This window comes from Athene cunicularia (assembly GCF_003259725.1).
Source record: "Athene cunicularia isolate RWA chromosome 1 unlocalized genomic scaffold, athCun1 chr1_part1, whole genome shotgun sequence".
Taxonomy (NCBI): domain Eukaryota; kingdom Metazoa; phylum Chordata; class Aves; order Strigiformes; family Strigidae; genus Athene; species Athene cunicularia.
The window spans coordinates 81,180,008-81,206,885 of record NW_020799091.1 but is presented as its reverse complement, the minus strand read 5'-3'; the positions used below and the strand labels follow the sequence as shown (position 1 = coordinate 81,206,885).

The 26,878-nt window shown below is 38.3% G+C and overlaps 1 protein-coding gene across 2 annotated transcripts in view; it reads left to right on the top strand.

The window, feature by feature from the left end:
* CTPS2 (CTP synthase 2) overlaps positions 1-26,878 on the top strand; it is a 73,333-nt gene that overhangs the window by 29,959 nt on the left and 16,496 nt on the right. For both annotated transcript variants that reach the window (XM_026847652.1, XM_026847642.1), the window contains exons 13-14: positions 23,662-23,758; positions 25,846-25,901. In XM_026847652.1, the coding sequence (XP_026703453.1) occupies positions 23,662-23,758; positions 25,846-25,901 (153 nt within the window). The remainder of the gene's footprint in view (positions 1-23,661; positions 23,759-25,845; positions 25,902-26,878) is intronic.

Sequence of the window (26,878 nt, the reverse complement as noted above, 5' to 3'; positions counted from 1 at the left end):
GATTAACTCTCCCAAGTTAAAAAAAACAAATCAAAGATTTGAAACACCCAGTATGTTTAGGTTATGCTTACCTCACTCAGAATCCAGAGCTTTCAAATGTATTCAGCAGAAGTGAGAGTCTCAGACTGGGGCAACCTTTATAGTTGCTTGCATGCTCCACCCTAATTATGCAACTAGCATTTGTCATTGAGTCAGTGCACTAGTTTTATTGTGTTTTCAGTAGTCAAAGGAATAGGATACTTTAGCAGTAGAAATGAGTAATATTTTGTTGTCTCAAATGGGTCAGCATCAACATCCACCACTGCACATAATGTAGATTTACTTGGTCTTTATAGGCCATCCCAGAGAAGTTTTCTTTCTTGAATTTGTTTATTTTACATTTCAAGATATACCACACCTAAAGAAGCCTGAAAAAGGCTCCTATGGGGATATGTATAGCATTTGTTACTATAATAGACTTTTGGAAAATGGTAAATAGCATTTTTTTTTTAAAGATCCCGATAAAATATGAAGAAGCTACTTGCTTTCTGTGTGAGTCGATAATCACCAGTGCCAAAGCCAGTTCTGCAAATTTTGCACTATTTCTTAACACATGAGAGGGAATATCATCAGGGATAAAATTTTGGTTGCTACTATTAAGGATTAAAACACTCCATGATGTGAATGGAAAAAGCCTGAAGCATTCTAAATGGGAAAGGTCAATCTAAGGTTCTGAAAAACAGTTCCTTCTTGGAAACACCTTCATAACTGAGTATCGTGTTTTGCGGGTTCTGAAATCATGTGCATTGATGGTCTGTGGTGCATTTTTGAGTAATATTTGGCCTGTGGCTGATGTTTCCTAACTCAACACTGCTGGCTTTGCAACTGATGAGTTGCTGGCTCTGGCTGTGTTTTCTACATGTGGTTTCTAATCTGCCTGATGTCTGCTGTTGCCGTTTAGTCCTTAGCTCCAGGCTCACTTAATAGACCTTTCACTGTGTGCATCAGTTATTGAGAGTCAGTCATCACTGCATCACTTAGAAATCTGAGCCCAGAGCTTTTGTGGTCTGTAGGATATGGATGGGTTGGAAGGGGTGTTTTTGGAACTGTAGGTATATGAGTCTAGGGTTCCATGACAGGTAAGTAGGAGGTTTCCTGAGAAGACTAGGCAAGCCTTGCTAGGTGAATCACATAGATACACACCTTGCATTAGAAGTCTACTTGTATGTGCTTATACTCATTTCCCAAAGTGTCAGAGAGAAGAGTATTAGAAGAGTCCTCCAGAGACCACATAATTCATTCTTCCCTTTGCCCTAGAGTGGTATCACAGGTATTTGTTGCATGTGTGCTTAACATATTGAGTGCCTTAAATAATGGGGACTGCACAACTTCCTTATCTGATCCATTCCTTGTGGTTCCTTATCTTGCTGTTAGACAACATTACTATATGTCCACAAGCCTTGCTGCACTTAAGCCCTTTGCTTTTCCTGTCTCCACAGATAGGGAGAAGCGACCTATTGTCTTCCTTCTTAAAATGGCCTTTAACATATCACATTTTTTGGTTCAGAAATCCTTGCTAGTTAAGTCTTCCTTTGGGAGTCCTGCTTCTTGGATCTACTCATCTTTTCTTGACTTCCTCTAGTTGTTTCCCATGCTCCTTGAGATACCGTGTCCAAAGCTGTACAGCTTGTTCACCATTCACTCAGAGCATTGCAGATTTAAATAGTGCCTGAAGCACCTGGTTGGTGAGGAGGACCTTTGTCATTTTACAAGGAGGTGGCAAGCTGCAGGTCTTTAATAGTGGAAGACTTTGTCAAGTTTCTTGACACTTTTTTTCAGGCTTTTTGTGACAGATACACTGATTTCAAAGTCAGCACAAAAACTTGGCATTAGCTTGAGGGTCAGAGAACTGGGGTCAGGCATCCCCCAGTCTTTGTCCAATCCAACTGAGGGAAGAAGCTGGAAAGGCACTTTCTCTTGTGTTTACTTTTTGGCTCAACAGAAAATCAGGAACTGCTGTTGTCATCGCTAGCAGAACCTCTACTACTGCTACGGCAGCAGTGCAAGCAAGTCTGGGCATCCTAGCGTAGAATGCGTTGTATGGGTTAGGGCAAGTCCCATACGCTAAACTGGGGCATGAACTCTGTGGTCATTCATGACAATAAGATAATCATAAGTCCTCTTCTCTTCCTCTTCTTTCTGCAAACAAAACAAAACCCAAACATCTTTCTCTTTCCATCCTGTACCTTTGGTAGATGGTGAAGTTTTAGTAGTAGTGTATGACCAAGTGATCTAAGGCTTCTGATCCCCATCTGCTCCTTCTCCTTGCCTACAGCTCCTGCCTGTGGTAGGTGCACTACGCTTACTGCTTTATCCCTTTTGGAAGCAGTGTCAGGAAGTTGGTGCGCCTGATGTGTATTGTTGTCATTACAGTATTTGCACAACTTTTTTTTTATGTATTCAGATGACTTGCCTTGTACCAAAGGCACCTCCTGTATTCAGATGTAGTAGTAAGATGCTTAGTAGTACGAAAGAACAACTGCATTTCCAGGGATCACAACTCAAGGAATTCAGCACATTAGCCTTGTTAATTTGTTAAGCATTCATTAAAGAAAACCAGCTAATTGCAAAATAGCATAACCAGTTTTACTGAAACATCTTCCCATGGAAGTGAAAGGCCAATGTCTGGAAATTTAGGTGACCTGCACAGGAGTTGTATGCCAGATCTGGAGATTAATCCAGTCTCCTCAGATCAGCTTTATTCACAAGGCACTGTAATCTCTAAGAGACTGAATGAGAGAGTGGCAGAGTGGGGATTTGTAATTTGATCTCCCAACTCTTCCTCTTCTTATTTTGACCGCAGTGCACTCCTCCAGTAATTTGTGTGGCATCTCTGAACTCTGTAATGTATTCAGCAACAGAACTCAGTTTCATGGACTTCAGTACACTGTCTTTGCCAGAAGACCCCTTTGTGCTATTCCAAAATAGGTACAGTTCATCCAGCACAACCCACCAATGGCAGAATGATATCCAGGGGTAAGGAATTCTGGCACTGACCAAGAATTTAAACAAAAGTAGGAGAAAATAATCTATTACTGTTGCCACTATTAGATTATGTGTGACTAGCAGATAGCAGCATTTATCTGTGCTGAAGAACAGCACTTAGTACTAAGCTTTGATGTCTGTGCAAGCTGACTCCCAGTGTAGAAGCAGCAGTCCAGCTTTTGTTACAAGTGTCTTGCTGCTCTTCCTCAGATGTATGAATATATATTGTTCCTGCAGTTTATTACATAATTCAATTGGGTTTGCCCTGGACTAGAGAAGTCATGTTAGTAAGCACCATATCCTTTTGGAATTGACATTTTTATTGTAGCTTAGATACAAAGCTATTAGCAAAGGAAGAATTAAGAGTTGATGATGTGTTTTAAGTCTGTTTAGAGATGCACATCACACATGTCCCTGTGATGTGTGTCATTTTCTTTCAGTGATGGTGTCTCCAGATTCAATATTGACTCAAAATTGTCTGTTGCTAAGTGTTTCCCTAGTAAACTGATTTGCTGGCATATTTGGAGCAAGCAATTCCGATCACATTGGAGAGTAAGAAAATAAAAGCTGCAGGGATGACTGAAGTTTGGGAGCTTATGGCATCACGGTCACATGGTCTTCATGCGTGTTTAATGATGGATTAAGTGGGATGGTATCCCAGGTGTTATCTCTTTTGCCCTTGTCACATCCTTCCTGTCACCATCAATCGTATGTGGTATGTGAATCTGTGCTTTTTGTTTACCTTAATGTGCTGGACTATAAATTGGATTGGCCTACAAGTGGATTTCTGTACCATTCACTGACACTGTTGGAAGGGACAGGGCACCTTCCACAGGGGTGGGGTTGTGGTTGTCCCTGTGGACAGCAACTATCTCTGTCATCCTGTTTAATCCTCTGCTGATGGGTTAACGCCCTAACCCTCCAGTATTTTTCCACCTTCTTTGGTGTATTTTATTGTAGCAGCACCACTGATACTTGTATGTGAGCCCAACTACCTCAGAGCTAGTTGGGGAATCTCTGTGAGGCTTATGTTATAGCCCGACAACAGTGTAGGAATGTCTGCTGTCAAGGTCAAGTTGGCTGTAATTGAGACCATATATTTGTGGATGCTGTGCATTTAGAAAGAAATAGCAGGAGATGGTTTTGTTCTTAGTATGCACTTATTTCTACTTTTATACTGCTTGTGCATCATCTCTAGCTTCCAGACATCAGTCACTAGACCAAAACACTTTGTTAACTTTGGTTACTTTCTGAATTGGAAGTGGAGAAAGATGATGGGACAGTTTAAGTAAATTGGGCTGAACTGTGAACTCTGTGGAACATAGATTCTTTATCTGGGTGGCAAAGAAATCTTGCACTGGTGTCAAGTGAGTTTGATTTCTTACTGAGTAAAGAAGTGGAGCGGTATTTGTATAGAACTAATGCTAGTATAAAGAATGTACATGTATGTATAATACGTGCCTGTTATAATAAACCAATCCCCATGCTGCATCTTAAGTTAAATACAGGGTATGTACAATAATAGATCAATAGGAATAAATTTTTTTTTAAAAGTTATACTGTAGATAATTTGCAAGTAGCAAAAGGAAAGCTGTGGAGATGCACATATCTTCTGCTACCACGATGTGTGTTTATTTTGACTATAGAGGCTTTAGTTCTGCAGAGAATCAGTCCTGCAGCTGCAGTCATCTTCAGACATTCTTGCACTATCTGCAAAAAGGGAAAGACTTTAAATTTGGGATACTGATAGTCTGCTACATAGAACCATTCTGAAGGTGTAAATTGACAGATGTGGGGATTAACTCTCTAGTGCAAATAGGAGAATTGTGATAGAACTTTCAGTGTTGCCAGTGCTATGGGTTCTTTCTGTCAGACTAGGAGGAGGTGAAAGACAGACTGAGAGAGCAGGAACATCCAGTTAACAGATTTTCTGAAAAAGGTCAAATAATTATGGGTAAGAAGTTCATCAAACTGCACTACAGCCATTGTAGAGCACCTGGCATTGCTTTGAGATATGGAACTGTTAGATGGAAGTTGAGAATGGGTTGTAAAATCCTTTAAGTGTCACAGATGATGCATTCCTTATGTTAAAATTCCCATTGTTTGTAAGACCTCCAATGGTGACGTGTAAAAGGGTTGTCTCATCTCACAAATTAAACTTGAACTATATGGGTTATCCTGACAAGAGTTTCTTCCAGGCCCTCCCTTGTGACATATACTTAATGAGATGTTGAATGTGTCTCCCTAAACAGGACTGGGTGCGGCTGCTGAAGGGATGGATGATTTAATATGATGCATTGTTTGTAGTCAGCTATAAATTGGTGATGTGTTATTCATTGTAGCTATATGTGTCAGCTTTTGCTGTCATATGTACACATCTGCTGAAAGTCCCTGTGATGCAGGTATTTTATGTACACAAGACAATTCTGAGGGAGAATGTGTTTCAAGAAGATGTTTTATCCTTCTGCTTTCTGAACCTTGGCTCATGCAGCAGTGTAATAAGGTTGTTACTGCCACAGCTGGAAATTTACAGTTAGATAATTACTAAAACCCTAAAACTTTTTGTTCTTTCCTAAACTCAGACTTGGTTTTTGGAATGACCAAAAATGCATAAATCTCAATTCCAGGGAAGCACATATGGATTTATGGAAGAGTGGCATTTTGCTGAGTTTCATGTAGGGCAAAATAAGTAAGGTAGTACTGTACAAGTGGCACTGGCAAGTTTGTTATTTCTGTGGTGAGATTAAGTCTTCTCAGCTGTCCTCTGACCTTGGAGATGCCAGGAATCTCTACATGTCTCAGCTGTATCTAAGAACCCTTCTTCATCCTGAAGACAAAATTACAAGGAGAGATAGAATCTAGTTCTGTAGTTTGTTTTCAGAGCATTTTTATTGCTCTCAACAATGCAAACCTGATGGACTGTTCAAAAGAGATCTAGAGGTGCACCTAATAAACCACATGGGCACATAATATAGAAATTACATGGCACTGAGATGCCTAAATCCCAAGAAACTCCTTTGCCCATCTTTTTTCTTGCCTAGAAATGTCTATAATCTGTTTTCATGCAAATCCAGGATTACCGTGTCAATGTAATAATCCAACTAGTGAGTCAGAAATGACACATCAGGTTGTTTTGAATCTGGGAGGGCCTAATTCATTATGTATTCTTAAAATTTATTTAATATGATTTGGTAGAAAGGGGCCTGATATAATATTTTCTTTTAAAGTAAGCAGGAAGTTTGAGATGATATGGTGATGTGATAGGATACTTTTGATTCTTTTTGGGTGCATGTGGGCAAGATGGGGGAATCCTGGGTCCTGGATTCTCTGTTTAAAACAGTTTTGCCTTTTACATTAAACAGCAGGAGCTGAGAGAATGAGTATTCTGAATTTTTGACTACATGGACCTGTGTGCACTCTTGTATGGGATGTTTTTGTATACTGCATAGGGACAGTGGGCCCTCAGCACAGTTACAGTGCTCAGTCACCTAGAAATCGGGCACTGAGGTCTTCTATGAGAATTGTGCCGCAATGACCTTCTAGGTCACTGTGACCCTGCTGCCTTGCTGCTGAAGTGGAAGGGAATTATTGAGACAGTGCCACAATACTGAGTAAAGATGCTTGTGCTAGGTAATGACCAACTTCTTTCCTCCGAGAACAGGTAAGTTTGGGAAAAACAGCAGCAACCATGAGCTTTCTCTTGGGGAGAAAGAAATGGACATAATTTTGCAAGGCTGCTTTGGTAGCAACCTCTGAGTCTCTTTTCAATTTCTTTACCTTCAACACTGAAAGAACAACTAGATCAGCCTCACTGGCCTGGTCAGACTCAGCAGCACAAAATGCAGAGGCAAAGAAATAAATGGCATAGTGGTAAGAATCTTGGAGTGCTCTTTTTGATTCAGAGAAAGAGGCACTTAGATGCACTGGTTGAGCTCCAGTAGTTGGTAATTCTCAGTCAGAAGTCTGCAAGTGTGCCATGCCACCTAAAATCAGATTATTAGTGGTATTCTGGGATACGTTTCATTATCAATGTGAAACATAACAAAAATTATGTTACACGTACAAATTCCTCATCTGTTAGCACTTTGATGCATTGATTTGTAGATATAATAGATATTTACTGAATTCTTTCCAAAGGAAGACTGTCAAAATGTTTTTAAAGTAAATTACCATGAATAACTTTGTTTCAGTTCTCTCTGATATGAGAATTTGGGACAATGGAAGCAAAAGACTGCTAGAGAAAAGTCTCCCCACCCACTCCCTCTTGTCCCGATCCAGTGTCAGGGGAGGTTTCGATATGATCCCAAGAGTGAGATTAAGACACAAACAAGGTCAAATGCCATATACCCAAGCCAGGTTGTTATTAAAAAGGTGAAGAGGAGTAGCAGTAGAAGAGAATGGAAGGAAAGGACAAATAAAGCAAGGATGAGGGATAGGGCTGCAAGAATAGTCACCGCCATGGATCCAGCGATGTCTCGTTGGCCCTCAGTCTTCAGTGCTTCGGTGGTGGGTGCACATGGATCTGGCTTCGATGGTGGATGCACACTGAGCAAGATTTTCTGATGACTTTTTAAGTTCATTGTACCCGCTGATCAGCATATCTGCTTGCCTTTACATTTTTTTTCTCTGGTCCAACAGTTTTTGTTGCATCTGGCTTCAAGGCCAGGAATTTTTGCTTCTTACCAGTTCATTAGCAATGCATATATGGGGTCTGGCCTACACATAGAGCCACAAACAGCTACAGGATGGGGCCAGCTCAGCACACCTCTGCTTGTCTAAGGATTCTGAACAATGCAACCACAAAGAAGTGGGGGGTGCATCCTTCAATACATGGGCAGAATCCCCCAGACCAATTCACAGGCAGCTTCTCTTGGAGATTTGCTCAGATGGAAGCAGGCTTTGAGACAGTCATGTGACATTTCAGTCTCTCACACCTCTTTTGACCAAGTCACTCTGGGACATGAGGGAAAACCAAAGATTAAATCAGAGGGAACTATTCAGACTTATGAGAAGAGTAGCTATTGTCTAACTAATGGTGTTGAGCAATCAGTTGTCTAAATATTTTATATGTGATTATGGCCTCTTGAAAGAAATGAACCTTTGTTAATTAACAAAAACTGTAGTCAAGGAGGGATAGTGCTTGTGTACCTAGCTTAATTTTAGATTTTCTAATTGCTTAATGTGGTTACTAAATCAAAGCCAAATTATAATAAATTCGATAAGTAACAGCAGTAGTGGTTGGAAGTTTTCAGTTCATACAAATGTCTCAAATGAGCAGTTCATAAACAACTGTAAAACAGAACTTCAAAGACATAGATTTGCATTTTGTTATAAACTGAAATTGACAAATTATCCATGTCAATCATAACTCAGTTGTGCTAGCGAAGAACCCCATTATCAGTTAAGTTAAATTTAAGATTCAACCTTAGACCAGTTTGATTTATTTTAGGTTAATGACTAGTCTTGCCTTCAACACAGAAGGGTTTTGCTTTTTGTTTTTCTTTCTTTCTTGTAATACCCAGACGTTCACAACTAAACTGTAACAAATACCTTTGAGAGGTTTCTTAGGATTCAGAACCAAGAGTGGAGAAGATTTTGTAAGAAAGTTCTAGGTGTATTTAGCTTGTGAGTGTACACTAGGTGCCATGTGGAGCTCAGCCTTAAGGATAACATGAGTTTGGAACAGACCTGCATAACCCCAAGGTACCTGTGCATGTTATGTGACCTTTGTATGTCAGAATTGCCAAAACATCAGAAAAGGAGAAACACTGGTTTTCCTCTGAGACATTACTAAAGTTGATTTTTCCCATCACCTCTGCACATTCACCTTTTATTGTCTATCACAAACTAGGATTAATAGCCTTAATATCTAGCTGTGAAGAATCTGGAATTATGTATTTGAAAATAGTGAAAATATATGTATAAAAACACTTGGTGATTATTGCATTGTGGCTAAAAAATAATACAGATTAATTGGCTGTGGTTTCTGGTGGGATTATCATTTGGCCTGGCTAATTACAGAGACCCTGCTTAAGGATCAGAGATGTAACTTGCCATGAAACTGTTAACAATGGTCTTCATTAATGAGAAGAAATCCCAACAATTGCCCAAGAGCCTGGGAAAAATACCAAAGCCTCGGTATTGCTCAATCTGTATAACTGAAAAATAAGTTTTGACATATCACAGCAGACATGCTGTGTCTGCGAACAGCACAGATCGGCAACCATTGCTCTCTTGCACAGCTTGACATTTTGCAAAACTTTTTGTCTAGTGGCAGAAAAATATTCTAAACTTTCTCAGAATAATCCATTTCAAATAGAGATACAGTTCTTGCAAGGTTTCTGTTGTCTTGTTTCTCTCACTGTGAATTATGGGAATTGTAAGTGATGGTATGCAGACCTGATATGAATTCTGTAACACCAAATAAATTACCATTTTTGAAATTCAGTATCATTAGCACCATTATGTGGTGAATATATATTAGCACCTTCTCACCCAATTTAACTGCTTTTTACATGTGTTTTCTGAGCTGAAACTTAAGTGACAAGTCAGTGTCATCTTGGGGGCATTAGAGAGCCACTGCTTAAGCAAACAACTGAAAAAGTTTCTAAAAACTCTTTTGTAGTGAATTTACTTAATTTCTTCTTCATTCTACTTCATCCTTGCAAACTCAGCAAAACCTGAAGTTTGAGTGACAAGTGGCACTGGGAGGACATTTAATTGAGATAAATTAAAAGGAAAGAATCCCGATTTCCTCTCAGAACCCAAATTAAACTGACTGAATATATTTGTGAACTAAGCACACCTACGGTTATATCAGAGGTAGGCAATGCCTTTGATGTTCTCCAGAACATTTGATGGTTTCACTTTTACTTAAGAAAAGCACACTTGGTCAGACCACAGCTCCATCTAGACCAAAGGCCCATTTGGCCCATCACCCGTCTCCATTGTCATCTATGAGTATTTTCTGTGGAAAAGTACAGTACAGTGTACAGCTGTACAGTGGTACTTTCCCAGTGTATTTTCTCTTTTCCTACAACTTACAGCTCAGATGTTTTCAAGACAGAGAAGACTGGAAGACCTAAACTGCACAGTATAAACTGTGGCCAGCACAGACATAAGAAGTGTTACAATGATCTCCTCTGTTGCGGTCTGTCTTCCTTTTGTAGTTGGTTATCATGTGAACAGCTTTTGACTGTCACCAAGTGTTGAACTGACATCTTTATAAAACCATCTATTGTAGTCTCAAGGGCATGTTCCCGAGGGGCTGTGATCAGCTCAAAGCCTGTAACTGTGATGTGAAATTAAGCTTGTTTTATTCCCTGCGCATGGCTTTATATTTGATTCTGCTCAATTTCACCTGGCATTTTGATCACTAAGTTTCAGAAGGTCCTTTTGTGATTCTTTGTAGTAAGCCCTCATTATTAGTCTCAGTAAATTAGGGTGTCATCAGCAGGCTGTCACCTACTGTTCATTCTTATTTCTTTTTATTAAATAAGTTGAATGTACTATTCTTAGAGCCTTGTTCAACTCTAGTAGTGACTTTCCTCTGCTGTGAAAAATTGCATTTTCTTCTACCCTTGTACTTTTGACTGTATTGTGTTTGTGTGTGTGTCTGTGTTAATCCAATAGCCTCTCAGTTTTTTTAAGTCTTTGATGACATGTCTTGCACGTCTTTTTAACATCTGTTAGAAATCGAAGTGGACTTTGATTATCAACCAGATCTCCCTTATCCATGTACTTTTCCTCTGAAGACATTCAATAGCTAGGTGACAGACAACCTTCCTTTACAAAATCTTTGTTGTCAGTGTCCCAACCTGTTGTAGCTGCCCAGGTGCCCCCTACTTCTACATTTTTGTTAAAGGTTCTATTCAGTTGCCTGGCACGGACATCAAGTGTTTGAGATTATGGGTGTCTGCTCTGAAGCATTTGGAGTCTGTGGGTGACAAGGGTGATGAGATGCTGTTCAGCACAGTTACTAGGTCAGCTATTTCACCCTTCATTTGCTTCAAAATGGAATGAATACCATCCATTTCTCATGATTTCTCACTATTTTGTTTATTTGTTTTTTATAACCACTTCTTTTAACACTTCAGTTTGAGATGTGTGTATCAGTCTCCCATGAAGAAGGTTTTTAGCTTGAAAATGTCTTTCAAATTCCTTGACAGTGCACACAAGCAAAATGCTCATTTCTTAATGCCATGGTCATAGCTTCTTTGAGTATGTTTTGTTTTATTTTTTTTTTTTAATCCTGATAATTGATTAGCTTTCCAATGCCGGATTTTTCTCTTTAAATGAAGAGTAATGAAAATAATTACTCAGCTATAGATGGCTTTTACAAGTTGCTTCTTGAATATTTGAGGGAAATAATTATTTGGTATGTATATATTTAAAATATTTGTGTTTCTTTATCCTCATTTGGATATAGATTTAGTTTTTGTGAAGGATGCTGCCTTGCGGTTAATAATCTCCCACTCTTTGTTTCTTAAGGTTTTCTTCATAAGAAGGATTTTTCTAAATAGAATTGCATGCTAACATTTTCAGAAAGTCTTTGACCTTTCCAGTACTTACATGAAGAATTATGTGTAACTAATTGTTAATCAAGTAGGGAAATCTATCCTATTTACAAAACAATTTTCTGGATGAAGTGGACATAGGGTGAGTATCTGTCAGTGTGTGACTTAAACACACACTTATTTTATGGAGGGCTGTATGCCCACGTCTGTCTTGGTAGTGCTGCAATATATTTGAATAATGTGTCACTTCAGTATGAACTATGGATGATCCAGGAGCATTATATATAGTGTTGACAAAGCATGGATGTGGAATGGCCATTCACAAAACTGTTTTGTGCCAAGCGGGTTGTACATGTTAGGGCAGAACAGCACTTGCATGCCTTATGGCTTAGATGAGGTCCCCTTAAATTATCTGTCTGAACATTATGCAGCCAAAGTTAGGTGAGGTGATAACCACACAAGGGGACTACACTCAGAAGCGCTATGGTAAAGTAGTTCCTCTCAGTTGTTCTGTTTGGTAAGTTAAACATGCAATACCGATCAATGAAATAAAGTAAATGTGGAAAGGGGTTGTCCAGATCCCTTAATACCGTGATTATATCGCTTCAAAATGTTATCACCTTCAAAGCACCTCCTTCACCACCACTACCACCACCCCCCCCAGCCCCCAAAACCCACTCATGCAAACAAACTTGCAGAAGTTATGTATTTAAAAAAAAAAAAAAATTAGGTAATGTGAAACAGATTACTTGTATATTGCAGCTCATATGTTGAAAACTACATGAAATCACCTCCAGTATTATGAATGCCATTTCCATAGAAGTTTCTCCTACCTACATAACTGACCAAGTTACATTAAGACACTGGCCTTGGTAGAAGCTTACCTGGGAATGTGTGAGTTTCTGTATCAACATTAGGTGTCACAGAAGTCCTCATTCTGCTAGGCTAAACAAATCGCTTAATCTGCTTTATATTTCTCATACCAAATGGAGGTAATGAAACACACCTGCCTTTGTAAAGTGGCTTGATACCTGCAAAAACAAGGCCTGTGCAGCAGCTGAGGACTTCCACCTTTTTTGTAACAGGCTTCTAGGCATCTAGGAGTAAGAACCAGAATTGAATGCATGCCTAAGAGTGCATGGGCAACAAAAACTTGAGGAATTCAAATCAGTTGCATAGTTGCACTGGAGGGTGTATTTAATGCGATGTGAGTGGTCTGTTAATTTTGTTCTGAACTATGTAATTTTAATTAAAAATAAAAACTGTAGCCAAAGTTTTAATTTTGATAAATACTCTGTCCCCCTATCAAATTACCTACTGTTCCCCCAAAAGTAATACTTTTTTATTAAATTAGGTTTTCTGTTTTCTTAATTCTGTATTTTTTGCCTCCCATCCTTGATTTGTATGTGCTGTTAGGATATTCCAGACTGTAAGTTAAGCACTGAACCACAGAACTGCATTTGCATTGGATTCATCTGGGATTCACTGTAGACCTGTGCTTTTGGACTCAAAATAGTTTCTCATGCTCTCTGACTCTTCATTCTGTCATTGGAGACAAACTATTAGAGGTGCAGGTGAAGGATAAAAATGATTTTATATGGGCACCGTTAAATAATGTTGCCTTTGTGTGGTTGTGGCTGCTGTGTGTTGCTTTGTGTGAGAACTAGCTGGTGTGCTAGCTGCATGTTGTGTGATACTGTGCTGGTTGGTCATGCAGCCTAGAACATTTACTGTGTGGCAGTATCTTTTGCTGGTTTCTTGGTAAACATTTGTAGCATTTGAATAGGTCACTGCATTATCTGTTGAATTGATTTGTACCTGGCCACCCACACTTTTCACAGAGGATGTCTGAATTATGCTGGGTGTGTTCATCTGATGTCATGCTAATTAAATGCCTATTTGATTTGTGGTATATAAGGGTGACATTATTCTATAGATACTACTTTCTTAGAAACAAATTTCACCATCTTGTTACTAAATAAGAAATGATCTGAAGATCAATTTCTCCTCCTCTTTGGCCTTTTTGGTAATGGTTCTCCACATGCATGTACATATCCTGTCTGCTTCTCTGTTCTTACTTCCTTGTACGTATGTCTTCATATCTGATTGTATTTTAAAAGTATTCATTTCTAAAAATGAATACATAGATTTGCAATTCTGGTTTATTAGCAACCAGAACTGCACAGGTATGTATGTCTGTTACTGTCACATTGACTCTAGACCTTGTAGTTGAATCCAGGCATTCTAGTGGTGCTCACTGGTGCCTTGTTGGGGGAGGAAGTGCTTAACATTTGAGCTCTGCTGGTGTAGGTGGCATGTATGCAACTAACTGGTCAAGCCACTTGCCTTTTTAAATGCAGTCTGAACTTGTCCCTTGGTACTTGTATAAACACAATTAAGGAAAGCAAATTCCAAAGAATTCTTGTCATTTGATGTTGAAGGGGATAGAGTTAATGTGCTATGGGGAGGATCATAAGGAGTGCAGAATTAAATTAAGATCTGGACAGTGATGCTTATCAGGTTTTTGGAGGAGGCAGAACAGACAAAGCGAGACAGGAAGGATCTTGCTCAGAAGGAAGACATAGTGGTTTCTGCTTGAAATAAAAACAATTTGGATTGCAGGTCATAAATCTTCTACCAGAATTAAGATACTTCCAGGCAAAATAATCTTTTACCAGCTGAATCTTTTCAGAGTGGAAGCAGGAAATTATTAAATGTAATGTAGAGCATGTGACAAAGCATCTCTGAAATGGCTGGCAGAGGTAACTAACGTAGTTAATCTCTGCTATGATATTAACATATATCATTCCTTTTGGTTTTCTGAAGCTGATGTGTACTGTTGTTGGATTGACAGTAATGAAAATGCCAAGGTACTTTTTTTGAGAGATAATCTAACTGGTTAAAATTGTATTTTTGTAATTATCTCCCTATGGTGTTGTCTTTATTTTTTTGTTCTAATATAGTTTACAATATTCTTAGGAAATTCTATAATTAAAAATCAGCGCCTTGATTACCATTATGGTATCCAGCACTTGCATTTGTTCTTCTAGTTCTCCAGCTGGAATGAGGAATGTTCCAATGATGTGTGAGAGAGTAATAACTCATGGAAGTAATTTCTGCTACTGCTATTGACTTCAGGGAGGAAAGAAAATCCCATTACTCATTGCTGGAGAGCTTTCCAGAGGGCTAGGTGTCCATTCGGTATGCTTAATGAGACATCCAGCATTCATATTGTTCCCTGTAATTTAGGAAAAGTTACAGGCATGAAAGACCAGATAGGCCAAGGTACTTTTACTATCTTAGGCATGCCATGGAAGACAAGTAGGAATAGTTAAAATTACAGTGATTGTACCATAGGCTTTCTGCCTAGAAACTCCTGCTATTAGTCCATAAGATTAGCATTATTAGAATGTCTCAAATTTGTAAATTAAGTGGGAAGATCACTAAGTGATGGGTGGCCAACTTCAATTTTATAGGTCCTTTCATTTTGTATGCTTTTGTTATGAAGAACAGAACGTTACTGGGTAGCAGAGGTGAGGGAACTGGTGTGACATTTGAACAGTAGTTAAACCAAACTGGAATGTTCCAAAGAGGAAGAGAGAAAGAGGACAATACAAAAATGCATATAAAATATTCTAAGGTATTATGTAGTAGATATGAATCTCTGTTTAAACTGTAAAAGTGATCCTGCTTGTCTTCTAAAAATAGTTACTTTAGCTTGGACAGTGTTGTTCCTGGTTGTGAACCTTTGTGAGATGCCATTTCAAAATGCAAAATTGAAAACAAAGGGGAGAAGGGGAGGGAAGATAGGAAGAAGCATGACTATACTGTAAATTAGTATGAGAACTACTTTAGCTTTCATTATCTACATTTCTACATTTCTTCATTATCTATCTTCATTTCTACAAAGTTACAGCTTAAATGTAAAAGAAGAATTGAAAGGAAAATAGACTTGCTCATCAAAACGAATTGGTTCAATTAAAGGTTACAGAGGTTTCCATGAGCTGGTTGTTTTGTGTGGTTTTGCAGAACGGATTCAGCTGAACTGCTTGTTAAATGAATTTGATTGGCACAAGATTTTGGCACTGGTAGTAGAATAACATTTACTTTCACAACTGTCTGCAGTTGTTTGCAACTTTAGGGGATTTTCTTGCAAAGATATGCCACCTGCAAAATACCTCATAGAAGTTTAACATGTTTGCTCAGCAGTGTCTTTAAAACATTTTAAGATACTTTCTCACTACTTTGCCCTTACTTGGGATCTTGGATTGTACTGTGGATTTTTTGTTCTTAGAAGTTAAAAGTTAAACATCAGAGAATTTTTTCTCGGTAAGTGTATTCTTTTTCCTTCTATTCAGCTGATTTTCATAAAATGCTCACCTATAAGAGGTACTAATTTAGCTCAACTAGTAGAGAATTCACTTTCTGATGTAAAAATGTCAGGTTTTAAATTCTGGTATCCGTTTCAAAAGGTGATCAATTGTTAAAGTTCATGGTCTGACACTGACCTTTGGGCATGATATGAAGCATGATATCCTAATTGGAAAAAGTGGTACTAAGCTACTTCCTCCATATCTCTAGCACAGATATCCTTATGGAGTTAGAATTCTTTATTTGTTTCATTCATTTACTCCAAATTCTAAATAAAGCATTTTCTTATGGCAGTATCATGCAATGTGATAGTATATTTTTTCCCTCAGTTTAAAACCTCAATTTAATTATATATTAATCAAATGTATAGTAACTAAAACAAATTGGTGAAATCATCTTAAACTGCATTAAACTTAATCTCAGTCAAGCATGTGTTGTCAGATAACATAAAAATTATTTATCAGACTGAATCACAGACAGAATAAAGCCATTTCTCTTAAAACAGAACTTAAAGCACAAAAAATACAGATACGTTTAGATTTGTATTCTTATAAATGACATGGATTTCAAGCTCTAGATAGCATTTGCTCTTTGTTTCTTCTGGGAGTAGAGCTCTTCCTTAAAAACTTCCATTTCCTTTTTCAATTTTGAAGTACAGTATTCTACCATAACCTTTCTTTTTTTTTTTCTATTCGAACAGCTATCCTTTCGATAGGATCCTTTTCCATCTCCAATAAATAAAATAAATAGTCCACAGATATATTTTATATACCTTATTTCCATTGCAACAACTGTTATATTTTAGCACGTGCGCACGCAATTTGAATAAATTTGTGACAAACATGCCTCTGCATCTGTCTTGGCAGGCCACAAAAGGGGAGGGCTTACAAAAAATAAATCAGAAACAAACGGCTGTGTCTTGCTGTTCTGATTAGTAAGAGATTACTCAAAAGAAATCTTTCAACTGATCCAGGACCTTTCCAGGGATTTCTTCTCAGCTCTGAAGTACCTGGGAAGTTTTACACCACAAAAACAGTACCTTCCAACTACTATAAAAATTAAAATAAGGCAATCTATAATTTTCTACTTGATGCCCACTCACTCCCTTTTTAAAATAAATTACTCTGTTTCTGCATCCCTGATCATCAAGTACCGAATCACAGCTGGGTAGATCTGGAAGATGGACAGGATAGCAGGATGGTTGGTGACACCGTTCTGTGAGAAGGATCAGTGGTTGGAATCCAGGCAGTCTTACTGGCAAGTCTGGAAGTGATCTCATTGTATTAGGGAAATGGGATGAAAAACAGTTGCGAGTTCTCCTCATCTTCCTGATTTTTATGGCAGATGAATGGAATTTCTTTAGGAAATACTAGAGTAGTGTAGATCATGGTACTGAACATTGTCTGGAAGCTGATACCAGAAATTCTCCTCAGTGAAGGTCTGGAGTGGTGAGCATTTGAAGTAAGCCATTTTCCTTCTGTCTTGCTTGTTGAAGGCACAGATAATGAAGTGACTCTAACTAACACTACCTTGTTCATGAATGAGAAATACGTGGAATGGATTCTTGCTCATGTGTGATAAGTCAGTGTAGAGGAAGTACAGTACACGGACATTTTTGAGGATAAAATGTGTGCTGTGCTTTGTCTCTACTAAGGACAATCTTAGGTCTCTTTGGCTGCTCTGCATAGCTTAGCTAGTGGGGCTTGTCTGTGGCTGAGTCTTCCATGGCAGTTGCCTGTAGGATATAATTCTCTGAGTCTGAGACCATCAAGCATACTACTGTTTAAACAATCTCAGGCTGTAAGTTTTGATTATTGCTGTCTTATCTTTGTGGCTGGGCTCCTTGATGAAGATAGCACCAGGCTCTGTTTCCCTCTCATAAGTTCTTCCCGCAGCTTTAGAATGCTCAGAGGCACAGACTTGCTTCATGCCTTTCTCCCCCTGGAAATATACCTCATGTGGATTTAAGTGAATTTGGAAGGGCAAAATTTCACTTACTAGCAGTTTCAGTTGGAGAAGTGCCCCTCAAAGGCTGTGATAGAGTTCTGATTTTTTAATAGATGTATGTGGTAGAAAGGGAAGGATTCCTCCTAGCTACAGATGTGCTGATTTTTCTGAAATTAAATTAGTGAATATTTAGTCATTAATTGTAACATGAGCTGGACCAGTCCAAGGCCTGAGAACACTCTTCCACTTTCTTTTAGTTATTCAGGACTGTGGCAAATCCTGCACCTCCTGGCATGGCATGACTGGCACTCCAGTGTATTTCTATAGCTGGCACTGTCTGACCCTGTTCCTTTTGCTAACACTAACAGTCAACACTAACACTAACAGAAAATTTATTCTTGATTAAGTCAAGCTAACTCTGGGACTTGTGGTTGGAATAACTACAATGAGTCTAAAATGCTCTTAAGCAATATCTATATGGGCTTTGCATATCAACATCTCCATTAACTTTCTCAGTTCACTGCACCATGCTTATGAGTGAGTAAGCACTGTTTGAAAAAGAAGTTATGCCCTTTATGACTTTTTCTGAAGAAAATTTTACAAAACATTCTGTACCATTATTTCTGCTTATTCAGGCAGAATCCGTTTTAGACAGTTTTTAGGCTTTAGTTAAATAAATGCTCTAGGGCAATTACTTAATTCTAGAATAGGAAACAACAGATCTCTGGAAAAGAAGATTGCCCAAATTGGAAAATGGTTGACAGTAACATGCCATGGGATTTTACGAGTTTAAGAAACTTAATTTCTTAAAGATTATATATCTTTATTTAATATTTGTATACTGCTCTGTAGTTTAGTAAGGGAGGAGAGGACAGGATTTTTCAAGCTGGTTACACATATCACTATGTAGCTGCATGAATCAGCTATTGATGATTTCTGCTTTGATCTTACACATGATGGTGGTCTTCTTTTTGAAAACAAGCATTCCTTCAGTCAGAGTAATGGAGTACTGAGTAGTCTGAAATCTGCAAGTTGCTTTATGGCAACTAGTTCCATCTTAGAGGGCTGAGTGCTTTAGGTAGGTGGACAATGGTGGAGTTTCCTTGGAACTAGAATGTCTTTGGGGAACAATGGAGTAAGGGATTCTGGCAGATCCTTGCACCTTCTTTTAGTAATTGAGAATGTTAAAACCCTGGGTTTGGGTGTATGTGGAAAGAGAGTGTCTTTTTGGTTTACTTGACAAGTTGGAAGCTGCATCTGCCAATTTTTTCTTTAGTGTTTGTCCTATTGTTTCTAAAATGGTGTCTGGGTCTGTTTACTGATGAACTTGTGATTGAAACAGATCAGATTGAGTCTGTCAAGTACTGACTAATCCTGCAGAGAAATGATGGAAGAGTCAATAAAAGAACGGGTTCCTCTAGTTTGTGTGGAGTTCTTGTCAGTTTGTGTTGCTTTTTTTTTTTTCCAAAGATGTGTTCAGCGGGGATTAATATTCATCAGTACCTGTCATTGTATTCCTTGCTCCTGTCATCTTTCCCTCTACACATCTCTTGTGTGCTGAGTGTCTTAGAGCCTCCTTTCAGTGTTCAGTTAATCTTTAGGGTCGAGGCTTCTCCTGATGTTTTGATCAGTGCTTACATGTATAGCAATTTCTTTCAGCAGTGACAAATCATTTGCTCACCAGAAAAGAGCATAGTAAAAAGGCAAAAAAAAAACCCTAAAAACTTGCTTCCAAAGCTGACTTATCAATGAGCTGTTCAAATCAAGTAATGCTCTCCTCCCTCACAACAAACAACACCCACCCTTCCTGGGTAACCAAGGTAGATGTGTTTCTCAAAATGGCATTGCAAGATGTGAGGCAAAACACAGACAAAACTTAATGGTCCTAGGGTGATTACTGAAATGATAGGTGTTGGATTTTCAGGGCCATGGCTGCTCTGAGTTGAGCATCTGGGCTTGAGAGGTTTTCTCATTACCTTTTATGTTTCCTAACAACAATGAAATGATCCAAGCAGTAGATTTTTGAAAGAAGATTGTAGTTCATGGGTAGTTAAAGTCACTATTCATCAGTAGCATGATTTAATACTGATCAGACTGTTTTATATCTAGGATGTGCTTTGTGTTATGTCAGAGTGATTCATTATTTATTTCATGTTGGCTGTCTGCTGTGTAAATAATATGTGATGTCTGTAAAATCCCTGTAGTGTTGGCAGTTTTCAGAGATGTGGGTAAGAGAGACCTAATTAATGCCTTATCTCTTCCTGCACCCTCCCTACTGATGCTTTTTTTTTCCTTGTGGTGCCTGTGTTCTCTGCTCTTCAAAGAACTAATGCATAGTAAGAGCTGATTTATTCCGTGGCAGGAAGCATAATCTCTTTGAAGAATTTATTCAGTTGCACAGTTGTTCAAAATAACCGCCACTAGAAGGTTTTGATCAAATAAATTCCATAAATTAGGGCAAAATTTTCAATAGTATGTATGAGCTGATTTTTCTAATGCTTATTACTGTTCTAGGGCTGTAGGGCAGCGGTGCTGCTTTGCTTTTGAAAGCTTCCTGCACAGACTGTGTTGCAGAGAAACTCATGTAATAAATAAATGTTGAGGGTTGTGCTGTGTTGCTGAAGTTGGTCAGAGCCACAGAGCATATCAAAAGAAAGATCTAGAGTCAGAGCAGCTACGAGCTATTACTTCATAAGTAGCTCCTTTCCTCACCTGACTACAAAAAATAATATTTGAAGCCTGTCTATTTTCTTACTATCATAAACCTACAAAGCATAGGGATGGTGGAGAGCTGGTTTATAATGCACATATCAATAACAAAACCTGAACACACACAGTAAAATAATTGATATTGAAACTTAATACAGCTGTCATATTGGCAGAAGGTCTGCCACAGATAGAAATAAGATTCAACGGTTGTATCATGCGATGTTTCTTAAAAAATGCCTAAATTAAGACAGCAGACATTAGTGAAAGTTTTAATGGTTGGATCCTCTCTGAATATGTGCCCCTGACCACACTAATGTAACTGTTGAGACAAGGAAGCAAGTCTTTTAGAAGACAAAGGTTAGTTGGGGAAAAATGTCCAAATCTTCCCAGTGAGACCATTTCTCCAGTGGAGTTCTTGTTGGGCTTGCAGCCCCATGTCGGGTTCTGACCCAGAGGGCAGCAGAAGCTCTCAGCAGAGCAGATGAAGCTGTGCTTTTACAGCCTGGCTTCATTCCAGGCCAGTATCTAGAGCTTTAGTGGGACTCATAAGAATCCAGTGTTTGATTTTTGCCTACTGAAAGAAGGAAGAGATGAGAGTGTGGCCATAACCTGTTTGAACTAACATGCTCTTCTAATGAAGAGGAGACAATATATTTGCTAACTGATGTTTTTGATTCTTCCTGGAGAACACATTTAAGCGCAGTAAATTAGTGAAACCTGCTATGGACTGCATAGACAGGTCTGCTTCATTTGGAGCCAGTGTTTTAACTGAGGAGTTTGAGCTAAACAGTGTCCTTCAGGAAGTTATCATCCCACTCATTGTATCCCCATGCTTCCTTCTATTTATGGCATTATGCTCAAAAGGTCTTGACTGAAAGGTGAAAATAGTGAAATCTGTTTTTTTTCTGAGAAGGCAGTGGGGGGGGGGGGGGGGGAGGGACCCCAAACATCTGAGTATTACTCTGATTCAGTTAGCAAAGTTAGACCAAAACATCCTACCTTGAATTTTTAGGAAGAAAAAGTCTAAAGCTGAGGTTAGGGGACAGTATTTACGTGCTTGATACACTTTTGAGAATGAAGGAATGTGTAATCTTGAATTTAGCCTCCAAACTTAAGAAAACCCAAACAAACAAAAAGTTTTTCTTGTCAACTGAAAATATTAGTAAAACAGCTGTTAAATGTGAAATTTTTGTAATTGGAAGAGGAGCATATACTTGAAGTACTTGGTAAGTGCTTATTACCGCTTCATTTCCATTTGACAAGAAGCAGGAGCACAACTTTAAGGTTATCTGCAGTATTGGTGTAGACAATAAATAACACCTCATAGAAAACGTGTTTAATTTCAGAGGGTCAGGGTGTTTGACATATACACACAGTCTGCTGTATACACTCTTAACTGCTTCTTATGTTCTGTCTTTTTTTTGTGGCCACTACTTCAGGAAAAAAGTAAATGTAAATAGAAGGAAATAAAGACAATCTCACGTTTTTTGAAGTAATAAGGATTCAGTGAATGATTTTTTAATTATTTTTGGGGGTTTTAGCTTATGGGGGTTTTTTTTAGCTGAATGTGCTGCATAGTCCTCACCTTCATGATTTGAGAGGTAATTAGAGGATTTGTAATATCCCTCTGGTTTGATCACAACCTCTGCTTGTGACATTTTATAATGAGTATGTAGTTTATAAATAACATTTTGAAGGTATAAGGTTATACAGAGATAATTGCACAGCTGAAATGCATTGGCACAAGGCCAAAGGCTAAGCACTTTCCACCATCCCCTCTAAATTGAATAACTTCGCTTTATGAAGTGTATCATCAGAAATTGTTTTCATTATTCCCGGAGGGTAAATTAAGGTTAATAAAAATCCAATTCCAGATTACCCATATGTGTGAATATTTGTATTTTTAGAACCTTTCTTTGTCAATTGCATTCCTCACTGACTGTGTATATATGAATACAAGTATGTAGGTCACAGTTTCAGCTTATGTGTTTCTACAATTTTGAACTGTTTTACCTCTCTGAGAGGGACTTCCTCGAAACATGATTGTGAGACCCAGCAGGACTTTTCAAACTGAGCAAAAGTAAATGTGTGCCTTCCACTAGGCTGTAGGTTCTCACATCCACTGAGTCCCACCATTCTGGATTCCACTTGACCTACATAGCAGCCATTTGACCTATCTGCTTCAGTCCTCGAAACCAGTATTTGTATATTCTCTTCTTTAAATGCTATCTTAAATAGCATATTCTTCGTACAAGGAAACCCAGTATTTTGTGGGTTCTTGGGCACTCTGAGAAACACTTCAGTAAAGGTGAATTAGGGGGGAGTGTGTTCCATTTTCTCCTTGTGATAAATTAGTTATATATATAAAATCTGAAATAACACACACATGTTGGAGTCACCTTTTTTAGTGCTCCACTTTTACAGCACTAGATTACAGTCTTGTAACAAGTGCCTTCTTTTCTCTTCACACTGATTCTTTGTGCCCTCCTTCCCACTTCCCAAAATGAGGACTTCTGCTGTCTTGATAAGACTGCTGTTTCTGCTTTTTAGTGTAAGAAAGAACACTGTGTACAAAAAAGGGTATAAGAAAGGGCCTAGTGTACAGGAATATATACCCAGGATAATCTTTCAGCATTTATCACTGTGTGGTTTAGGGATTTGCTTTTTCAAAGATAGTGTCTTTATCACTTGGTGGATTTTTTTGTCTATGAATTTATCAGTTTTTAAAAATCTATGTACTATTATAGCACCAAGAATAACTTTTGGCAGAATTATCCTATGGCTAACGTTTTGATATCTTTAAGAGAAATGTTTTTTCTGCCCCAAAAATTCAATTAAGGAATTAATAAAATGCTTTTGTTGACCTTGGCATTAAATGGAAAAGTTTCACAGTCCCAATTTCACAGTCTATTACAGTCTCAATATTGAGAACAAAGCATTAAGGAAAACCAAAGAGAAGTCATAATTGGGAATGCTTAGACAAAAAATAAATAATGTTGCCAGCTGTAGATCTGTGCAACCTGTGATGCAGTTGTTGCCTTTTTTTTTTTTCTTAGTTGGATGAAACAGTGTTTAAACTGTTTTTTCTTTGCAGGTTATTGACATGCCGGAACACAATCCTGGTGATATGGGTGGAACAATGAGACTGGGGAAGAGGAGGACTGTTTTCAAAACACAAAATTCTGTTTTAAGTAAGTTACATTTCTGCTCATGTGATTTGCCTTTTGGATAGAAACTCTGTAACATGGCAAAGCAAAAATCCCAAAGCACTTTTTGTTAAAGGACTACAACCTCAAGCAAGCAGTTGGGAGACAGCTTCCCCAAGCTTATTCATTCTGATTCTGGTCTTACATACATGTGTCCAGGATCAGAATGTAAAGAAAGAAATTAAAGACATTTGGAAGTCCCAGTGAAAAGGTCAGTTAGGGTCCAGTGCTTTCAATAAACACTGGGTAGACTGCTAGATAACAGAAAAGCATTTTATATTAGTTTACTTCATTACTTTCTTTAGAATATCAGAGCATTCGCTTCTCGTTTTCTTTATGAGGTGACAGGATGTGTGAACCAGGGCTTCTTGTTCTACCTCTGAAGCTTTTTGGTAGAACTAACCCAAACTCCTACTGGTATGCTCTTGCTAGACCTAAACATTGCTTGTCATTCTGTAGAGTTGCCAGTACACCTCAGCCTCAAATGTCATCTGGCCTCACTGCCTTAGTCCTCACCTTGTCTTGACACTGTTTGCTGGTTTGTATCCTAATTACAGTCAGGCCCTGCTTAACTCCAGACTCTGGTCCAGCACTGCCGTAGGCCTAGCCCAGCCCTGGAAACAGTAATGTTTTGGAAAAGCAAATTATTTACTATAGAAAAGTAAAATTGTATACTGTAACAGGATGCTTCAAAAGGCAAAATAAAAGCAAGTAGAATATAGAACAAATTATTCAATTTGATCTGTATGTGTTTTAAAATTGAAATGATACTTGTCTTCTATTAATCAGCCTATTATACAGCACTAATATAAGTGACGCTGCAAATGTGTAAAAAGTGGTTTCTTGTCCATCAATTAAATATGGTCATATTTCTTGTATTGCCTTGCCCCTGACATTGATCTGAGTTATTACTATATTTAGCTATGCTGAATTTATGGATTATATCCTTCTGAGCTTTTAAAAATGACATCTACTTTGGCAGGAGACCAAAGTGTAATACAGACACACATTTAATGAAAAATATGCCTTTCTAGAGAGTGCCCATGTTAGTGATCTGACTGACCTGGGTGATAGTTTGCCTAGGTATGATATAGATGTGCATATCACAATGTACAAGTTGTTCTGTGGCCTAAACCCTTCTTGGAAAAGTTAATAAAAATTAATATGTGTTGTAACTCTTGACCAGTATTACAAGTTGTTTAGATGACCATATTTATCAGACCTATAGAAAGCTCTGCTAATTTGCTTTGGAAAGCTGACTTCTGTTTCTAATGCTTTATGACCTGAATGGAAATAATGGTTTTGAGGTGGTGGGTCCTTAAAATTAACACATATATCACTTTTTGTAAAACTGCAGTACTATCACTCTACAATTTTGGGAGATCTTCTTGGTAGTGTAGTGCTTGTACCAACCCCTAAGCGAGATAGTAAACCTAATGACACTAGGATAAATTGAGAGCAGAGTTTGAGCTGTGACTGTAAGAGAGTTATGATTAAATTCTGTTTTACTGCATACCTCTACCTTACAAATTGTTGCTCTGGAATGCAGAATGTTCCAGATTGGGCTCAGAGGAGTGTAAGAGTCATTTGGGTAATGAGATTAGGAAAACAGAAGAAAAACAATATTCTGTCATGGGAGGTATTATGCAAGCTGCCATGCATAATCTATTAAAATAGAACAGATGCTCCTAAAAGGCTTCCTTCACTGCACCTTTTGTGTACAACTGTTGTAAAACCCTGAAGGGATTTTATGTTGCTTGTTCACTCAAACATTTTTTTTACTTTATCTTGAGCTTTACAATTTAAATTAGTTTAAGTGTGGCCTTCAGACTCTAGTCTACCTAAGCTATTTCTGGTCAAGGAATGTTGAATATGAATCCTGAATAAACTCAGGTAGCAGTAAATTAAAAGAAACTAGTCATCACTCAGAAAAACAGAAAGCTGGACTGTGATAAATAGTGTCCTGTTATGTTTTATGTGTAAAATTTTTTTGAGGTTTAAATTATGAGAAATAGTTGTAGCAACTATTAAGCAACTCATTAGCATTAATTTCTTTTTTGTTATATATTCAGGGAAACTTTATGGTGATGAAACGTTTGTAGAGGAGCGACACAGGCATCGATACGAGGTAAGAACGGCTAATGTACTTTATGTTCAAAAGTTAAAGCTTAAGCAAATTATGTTTCTCTTAGGCATGATTCCCCTTAAAGCCAATGGGAGATTTCTTACATAAACATAACCCATAATTCAGTAATGGTTAGATAGTATAAATCAGATTGAAAGGAACCTCTGCAAATCTGGTCCAACTCCCTGTTTGGAGCTGAGCCAACTTTAAAATTAGATCAGGCTACTCAGGATTTTGTTGCACGTAGTTCTGAATCTCCCTGAAGAGATTCCACAACACCTTTTGGCAGCCTCTTCCAGTGCTTAACCACTTCATTGTGAACCCTTTTTTCCCTTATATTTAATAGGAGATTTCCTTGGACAGTTTGTCTTTTGTCTCTCAGTCTTATGCTGTGCATCTCTGAGCAGAGTCTGGTGCAGTTCTCTGTATAGTGTCCCATTAGATAGTTGAAGTCAGCAATGAGATCCACTCTTCGCCCTTTCCAGGTTGAACAGATCCAGTTCATCTAATCTCTCCTCCTATTTTGCATGTGGTCCAGCCCCCTAACCATCCTGGTTGGACCTCCTATGGACTTGCAACATTTTGTCAATTGCCTTCTTGTGCTGAGGGGCCTGAAACTAGACACAGTATCACAGAGGTGTTCTTGCAAGTGTTCAATAGAAGGTAATGATCTAGAGTACTGTTTTTGTGGTAGAAAAAGCGCAGTGTCTTAGCAAAATGGTTTTGGAGGAGTGATGTCAGAGATTGCCTGAAGACTTCCTGTGAAGTATTTCAAAGGTAAAGGCTTACAGTCTTTAAATGCATTGCTCCTTGGCCGATTTGGCTTATTTAAAGGCTTAGATTATGTTCCAGTAGTGCACATTCTTTCATATTCTAAATGTAGGCAGCCTTCAGGCATCTGCAACTCCTACCATCCAACTCTATAGACCCCTTGTATAAGTCCACTTCTGTGTTTGAGAACATCTGAGCAAAGGTGTCTG